Consider the following 8,111-nt stretch of genomic DNA (forward strand, 5'->3'; position numbering starts at 1 on the left):
ACAGAAATGGAATTATGGGAATTATGTTGTGACTGAAAAAAATCAAAAATAACAAAAAAATATGTTATAGTTTAGCATATTCAAAGTAGCTACTCTTAGCTTAGAATTTGCAGACATGTACTCTTGGTATTTTCTCAACCAACTTCTTGAGGTATCACACTGGGATGCTTTTAAAACAGTATTAAAGGAGTTCTCATCTATGCTGGTGTACTGTATTTAGGGGTAGCGTATTCAATGAGATTTTGCTAACTGGTTAGTTTAGCACTGTTGTGTTATGCTATTAGCTTAGCTGTACTGTGTTGACAATATTGCGTCGGCAGGTTGCGCATGTGCGGTTAGTTGCTCTGGAAGAGTCTCTTTAGAACTTCCCATGAACTTTTGGCGCCATAGCAACCAACACCAGTGTTTGTGATCTGGGTCAACACTAATGAAAACAGTTGAATCGATGCATATGAATGTCAGCGCGTTCCACAGTGCACAAACAAACAGTAATCAGTTAAAGTGCCCAAATTCTCACACCAATATATGTAGCAAATTTGGTATGATAAATGTACACTGTGCAGGTTAAAGTGTTGTGTACATTACCATTATTTGTAAGGGAAACAGTATGTGTGAGCTTAATAACGGTCTTATTTCTACATTACTATGTCAGGAAATGTATAATGAAATCAGTTGCGTTTGACAACCGTTATAATTTAGATTGGCAAATAACTAGATTATTTGTCTGAATAAAATTCTCCACCATTACAATCATAATACAACGTCTTGTTGTATCTGCTCACAATTTCTACTGTAGGGAATTATCATTAATAAGAGAATTATGATTAATTCTCTTATTGGAGTAATATTATTCTCATGGCTTATTGACAATAATATTGCTCATATAGGTATAGCTTTGAAGCTAAATCTTTTAGAAACAGGGATGAGATTATTTATCAGAATATACCACAGTCAAAAATATCTTTAAAAGGAAAACATGAATAATTAATCAGAACTCATTATAATTAATTATGAACATATGGATCGGTTAATAGAATCAAATTGATGTAGCTGAATTAAATATATTTATCTGTTCATCCAGCAAACACTCATCATTGATCGACTATCAATTCTCAGAAAGGATATTTTTCGTGGCCACACAAAAATAACTTTTTCTTAGCCTGTAGCTGTGATCGAATTGTTAAATTTACGTTGATTTACAAGCTGACCTGAATCAACTTGCAAGAATGTACACAAGTTTATTTAACAAAAATACAAACACATAACTAATCTAAACAAAAACAGGGGCACTATGGTGTTGAATGCTGAGCTGTAGTCTACAAACAGTATTCTCATATCTGTGTTCCTTTTTCCAGGTGGGAGAGAGCAGTGTGTATTGTAGATGCAATGGCATCATCTGTGGAGTGGTTGTTGCAGTATGCAAACTACAATGAGTCCAGTGAGGTGGGCAGCACAGAGCAGATGTAATCTCTGATTAGTCTCTCAAAGAATTTGCTGATGATGGGGGTCAGAGCAACAGTGCATAACTGGCTTGTTTATGCTTCTCCGCGTTTTTTCTAGGTTAGGGTAGATCCGTATTGTTTTGGTCGGAAACACGTTACGCTATCAGCATAGACCTCGTTGTTGTCATCAGAGGCAGACCAGAACATCTCCCAGTCTGCTTGTTTGGTCCGACCAACGCTGGATCGTTCTGAGGGTGGGTGCTTCCTGTTTCAGTTTCTTCCTGTAAACGGGCAGAAGCAGAACGAAACAGTGGTCCAATTTGCCAAATGGTGGGCGGGGGAGGGATTTGTAGCCATCCTGGAAGGAAGAGTAGCAATGGTCAAAAACCCGGTCCCCTCGTGTGTTAAACTGATGTGTTGGTAGTATTTCGGTGCTATTGACTTGAAGTTGGCGGTCATAATGAACACGGCATCAGGGTTGCATAGTTTCCTGCTTGCTTATACTCCCATACAGATCCTTGAGTGCCCGTTCTGTGTCGGCTTGTGGGGGATGTACACAGCTGTGAAATCGACCGCGGTGAATTCCCACGGTAGCAAGAATGGACGATACAGAAGTATGAGAAATTCCAGATCAGGAGAGCAGAAAGACTTGATAGAATGTACGTTCCTCTGATCACACCAGGATTTGGTGATAATAAAACATACACCACCACCTCTGCTTTTACCTGAGAGGTCTTTCGCTCTAATCGCTCGATGCACTGAGAACCCTGCCGGTTCAATGGCTGAGTCTGGAATCTCCGCAGACATCCAATTTTCTGTTGGAAAAGAGATCCGTGCTCTCAGCTCGCAGAGAGCATGGAGACTGGACATTTGCCAGTAGAATGGGTAGCAGGGGTTGATTTGCGTGACGTCTTAGACTGATGAGAATGCTGGCTCTCTTTCCCCGTGGCCGGGCTGCCCAGACATAGGGCTCCGCTGTCGTGTTTGAAAACAGCAGGTTGGCATTGAGGTATTTAAAGTCTGGTTTTCGGTGTGCTATGGCAGAACCAATGTCCATTGTGTTTGTCTATCGTAGACCATGAGGCAGACAACATCCAAGATGAAAAACATGTGAATTTTATACAAAACAAACAAAACACTGCAATATTGGGTCGGAGCTCACAACGCAGCAGCCATACTCTATGCCATCTTGAGATTGAGCAGTATAGAACAGTAATTAAAGCTAACTGGACCTACCTGTGCATTAAAGCACACATTGCAGCCAATCAGAATAGAATATGTATTTGGTTAGTAGTTATAAGCAGGATAATGGTCATTATTGCAAAATAAACCCCTTTAGAGTGATACACTGTAAAAAATATCCATAATATTAATGGTAAAATGCTGTAAAAATGCTACAGTAAAAAACATAAATTGGTTAACCAGTAGTTACCGTAAAATATATGTTAAAATTGTTTTATATATTTAAAAAGACAATACATGTAGTTTTATGGTAAAATTTATATTTTTTTTAACAAGTGAGTACATGTACTTTTTACGATAAATTATTTGTAAAATTATGGTAAAAAAACAGTAATCGGGTGTTCCCAGAATTCCCTATGTGACCCATTACTTTTCATTATATCGGTTATGTACTTTGGGGTGTTCTGTGTTATAATTGATGTAGTTAATGTTTATTGAATCATTTTAATTTCACATGTGTTACCTTGATGGTGTTTAGTGTGTGTTTGAGTGACACCGAGCACTGTTTCTATATGTTTATTGGTCATTGCTCCTGGAAGAGCCACTATTGGTGAACTTTATGTCAGCATGTGCCCTTCTGCAATTACTACGGTGATTAACCGTAGTTAACATTATAAAGTAAAAAGCAGATTTTATAAGTTTCAGAAGGTTAATATATGAAGTTTATCATGTAATAATGTAAGTGACTGTACTGCACCGTAAAATATACCATAAAACATGTTTTAAACTGTACATTTACAGGTTGTTCTATAAATTTGTTTACATTTTTACTGTATTTTTTATATAATTATTCTGGCAACCTTAGCTGCTTTTTTGTGTATGTAAAAACAACAGCATTTTTTAACAGTGATAAGACCCTTCTGTTTCAGGGTCTTGATCACCCTGGTTGGGTTTATTTTGCAATAGTGAATGTCTGGCTGTTTTTTGTTATTATAACCCTTTTTTTATTATAAAATAGTAGTTGCACTATTATACTTGTTTAAAAAAAAGAATGTGAAGCAAACACATTGTCTTAATTTTATTTTTATTTTGGTTACACAGGAAATGTTAGACATCATTAAGTCCATCTATGACATGATGGGAAAATGCACATACCCCATCCTTAAAGAGGAGACTCCACGACAGCACGTGGAAATATTTTTCCAGGTGAGAATAAATCGTTTCATAGTAGGGTATTGCTTTTACTGTTGCAGTACAGAATCACACTCTCTGCTCTCTTATATTAGATATTCAGTATTGATTAATAATTTTGTTTTTAAATTGAAAAAATAAATAAAAAAAAGTCTAGACAAAAAATAAAAAAAAAAGGTAAAACGTAGAGTGGGAATGTTCCCATCTACAGTGGGGAACAGTTCAAAAGTTTTAGCACATTGAAATTCAGGGATTCCAAATCTAATGTAAACCTGGAAATATGCATTTGAAAAATGTAAAGCAAAGAAATTTATAAGAAATATTACGATTTCTTTGTCACTAATCAAATGAGCAAACTTGTGACATTGATCATGCTAACTTTGTACAAAAGGTCTGATTTGATTACTTTCATTGAACTTTTGATCCCCACCATATACTTTGTTGTTATTTATCACAGATCTACTTGATTTATTAATAAAGAGATTGTCTAGATGTATTCTAAACAAGACAAATGCCCAATAAGTGACAGACCAGCCTTAAATAGAGCTGTAATGAAAACTCCAATGACATTGACCTTGTGACCCTTATCATGTCTTGACAGAAAATGGACAAAAACAGGGATGGAGTGGTCACTATAGATGAATTTATAGACTGCTGCCAACACGTAAGTCTCTTATGCATACTGCATGAAGTACTTTGTGCATGAATTACTTGAATGTGACTTCCTGCACTGAAAAAAACCCTAATAAGTTGACTACTCAGTTGATTGAGTAAATGTGTTCCCTCAATTTAATTGAGGAATGCTGTATCCTAAACTTTTATTAAGTTCACTTAACTTAGCGTCTTTATACAGTAGAGGGAACTTAACTATTTAAAGGTAACTTGATGCAAGTAGAGTTAACTCAGATTTGCTATTTAAATGTTGTTGTTTCAACTTAATAATTTTAATTGAATGGGCTCAAATTTAGGTCATAAAATAACACATCTTAAAAGTCAATCATTATATAAACTGCACAAGGAGAATTAAGATTGTTAAAATAGTCCAACTTGACCAAAGGGGACACAGATCACCCTAATGGTGACACACGAAACAATTATTTGCAACAAAACAACATAAAAGAACTCAAACTTCTACAAATTATTAATAACAACTATTTAAATGACCCCATATATGCCCTTGGACCAAGGAAACATAATTAAATAATTCAGGTGCAAGGCATTGTGGGTATTCCCTACAGCCTCAATTGTGTACTCAATTGTTTGAGTTATTAACACTTAAAATCTTAAGTCTATGGATTTTCTATGAAATGTCTAAGTTCAAGGAACTTAGATATTTGAGTTATTAGCCCAAAACGTGACATTTCAATTAATGTTTAATTAAGACTCCTTGATTTTTCCCATAATGGCAACATTAGGGTTTACGGTGTTATGTCCTCCTATGGACAGTTCTTTCGTCTCCACAGGTGAGATGTCTTACCTGTGCCTGTTTGTTCCCTACAGGATGAAAACATTATGAGATCAATGCAGCTGTTTGAGAATGTCATTTAACATCCGAATGGACTCTGATGGCTGGTCAGCTCATATAAAACAACATTTCTACTCCACAAAACCCTGATGTCCTCGGTGATACAAGTGTGATTCCTAGCAGTTCAATTCAGTGATTTACCCATAAACCAATACTAAGACCATTTTAAGTGTGTGTGTGTGTGTGTGTGTGTGTGTGTGTGTGTGTGTGTGTGTGTGTGTGTGTGTGTGTGTGTGTGTGTGTGTGTGTGTGTAAAAGATTATTTGTACATTTTTGTCAGATCTTTACGTGTAAAATACACTTTTATCTAAATTAGAAGTACAATTCCATCAATCATCTTGTTTCTGCTAAGATGCTTTGGAAATATGTCAATTGATAACATTACTGAACATTACATTGTTGGACAAAATTGTTGCCCCTCATTGTTTAACAATCATTGTAACGGCAACTCTGCATTGAACTAAGCTAAGAAACTGAGTTACCACTGACCACGTTTACATGCACTTAAGAAAACAGTTTATTCAGGGGTTTTAGCAGAAAACAGTCATGTAAACAAGAACGCTGATGTCCTAACACCATTTAAGGGATTAAGAGAAAGCGGTTTAACACACGGCTTGATGTGCTCATGTAAACACATAAGTGGCATTCTGATGGGTGTTTGAAGAGTGCACGTGCATTGAACAGACCGCAATAACAAACATCATAGGATAATACCAACAACATGTCAACACAGCAAAAAGATTTCAAAATTTCTGAGAGTGCAGTGAAAAAAATCACATATACTAGTATAAACTAAACCCATTTATACACACAAATGTAAAATATTGACTGTCCCTAACTTTCGCATATGTGCTTGTTCACTGGGGGAATCCCAGAGTTTTATGTAAGAGTGAAACCCCCAATAATGCATTGCAGTTCAGCTGCAGGTAACAGTAGTCAGTTAAGGAAACAAACACAGCAATAACTCTGGAATATCTGGAAATAAAGCGAATCAACAGAGAATAAAATAGTGAAGTCTAACTCAGATCCCCTGTGTGTTATTTACACAAACATTGCGGGAATATTATGTTGCTGTGGAGAAAGCTGCTTACTGAATGAGCCGCATGCATACGGGAGTAAAGAGTACGCCTCTTATATAGTGCATGTAAACGGGAACACTGTTTTCTCTCAATTACCCGCTTTCTCGCAATAAGCTGCTTTCTGGTGTCCATGTAACCGCAGTCACTGATTTAAAAATGTGATGGAACAAATGTGTAGTATATATCACAGGTTCACTGTGGTTTAATTAATTTAGTGAAACATTTATGTGGGAAATTCTCAGGAAGCCCGAGACATCTGTGCTTGAAATTAATTTCTTGGCAAAATGTTACTACTGCATCGTGGTTTTGAAACCATTATTTTTTAAATGGGGGAAATGTCACAATGTAACATGTCTGAACAGAAAGTGAGGGACCAAGACAACGTTGCATTTTTGCATAAAGCAATTAAGAAAAAAATACATTCATAGTAGGGACTTGCCCGAAGCCCATTACCTTATTCCGAAAGGCTTGAATAATGACTTCAAAACAAATGACTGATTCATCTGAATATTAAAAAGAAATATTTCCTAAAAACACAAGGATGAAGCAACATTTTAAATAAACATATCCAAAATTACAAAAAAAATTATGAATCTGTGCAGCCAATATTTCTGTGTAAACGTTAAGAATGAAAATGTTCACGTTGTGATTTCAGATTGGATGAGAGTGGTCTCGACTCTGTTTACGGTCTCTGTTAATTGTGCTCATCTGGAACTTGTCAAGTGTAACATTAAGATATGACATCATATACACTTTTAACTTCTTAAAATGTCAATGTTAATTAATCACACGATTCACACGTGATTCCCATGTATTCATTTAAATCCTAAACCTGAGCGCTGTTCAATTTCTGACATGAATTGATGATTCCACGTCTTTCTTTCAGCAATTAAGTAATTATTATCTGGTCAAGTCTTTATTCTGAAAAAAGTTCAAATGCTCCATAGAGTTTTCATTTATTAGGAATATTTCTGCTTATGTAAAACGAAGAAACTGAAACATTCTTTTCTTCTTCTTTAAACTGTTAAATGTGAGAATGTTAAGTGTTCTTGAACTTTGGCAAGGCGCTATATAAATGTAACATTTTTATTATTATTATTATTCAACTAAATATTGGTGTCCTATCATAAAAATTCCTGATATATTTACAGGACGTTCACCTGTTTGTTGGCTATAATGGTTTTAATTTCATTTATTTTAATATTTGAATTATTATTTATTATTCACTGTAAAATATGAGCTTGACATTTCACATTTTGCTTGACACGTCTTGCCTCCAGAATAATGCTGTTATACATGCAAAGACAAACACAAAATATGTTTCAGGCAGATATTAATATCTGAAATACCAGGAGAAACCACCGTTAACAACATATTCCACAGTTAATGTAGCCTACAAATTCATCTTCTTCTGGTAAGAATTTTTTTTAAATAAAATAATATATTTAAAACAAAATTATTGGGCAGTTGGGCCAATGATAATAATAATAATAATATTATTATTATTATTATCTATCCATTTTTTTTCTAGCTGCTTGTCCTATGCAGGGTCACGGGTAGTGCTGGAGCCTATCCCAGCTGTCTCGGGTGGAAGGCAGGGAAACACCCTGGAAAGATGGCCAGTCCATCACAGGGCATTATAATTATTATTATTATTGTACAGTTATTATTATTATTAGGCTATTATTATAA

The 8,111-nt window shown here is 35.4% G+C and overlaps 1 protein-coding gene across 5 annotated transcripts in view; it reads left to right on the forward strand.

The window, feature by feature from the left end:
- The window catches only part of LOC127654638 (Kv channel-interacting protein 4-like), a 238,566-nt gene that overhangs the window by 227,475 nt on the left and 2,980 nt on the right, over nt 1-8,111 (forward strand). For all 5 annotated transcript variants that reach the window (XM_052144593.1, XM_052142295.1, XM_052143809.1 and 2 more), the window contains exons 6-8: nt 3,726-3,830; nt 4,417-4,479; nt 5,316-8,111. The exon at nt 5,316-8,111 is cut by the window's right edge and continues 2,980 nt beyond it. In XM_052144593.1, coding sequence (XP_052000553.1) covers nt 3,726-3,830; nt 4,417-4,479; nt 5,316-5,363 — 216 coding nt within the window. In that variant the 3' untranslated portion in view covers nt 5,364-8,111. The remainder of the gene's footprint in view (nt 1-3,725; nt 3,831-4,416; nt 4,480-5,315) is intronic.

The sequence above is a fragment of the Xyrauchen texanus genome, chromosome 1 (genome assembly GCF_025860055.1).
Source record: "Xyrauchen texanus isolate HMW12.3.18 chromosome 1, RBS_HiC_50CHRs, whole genome shotgun sequence".
Taxonomy (NCBI): domain Eukaryota; kingdom Metazoa; phylum Chordata; class Actinopteri; order Cypriniformes; family Catostomidae; genus Xyrauchen; species Xyrauchen texanus.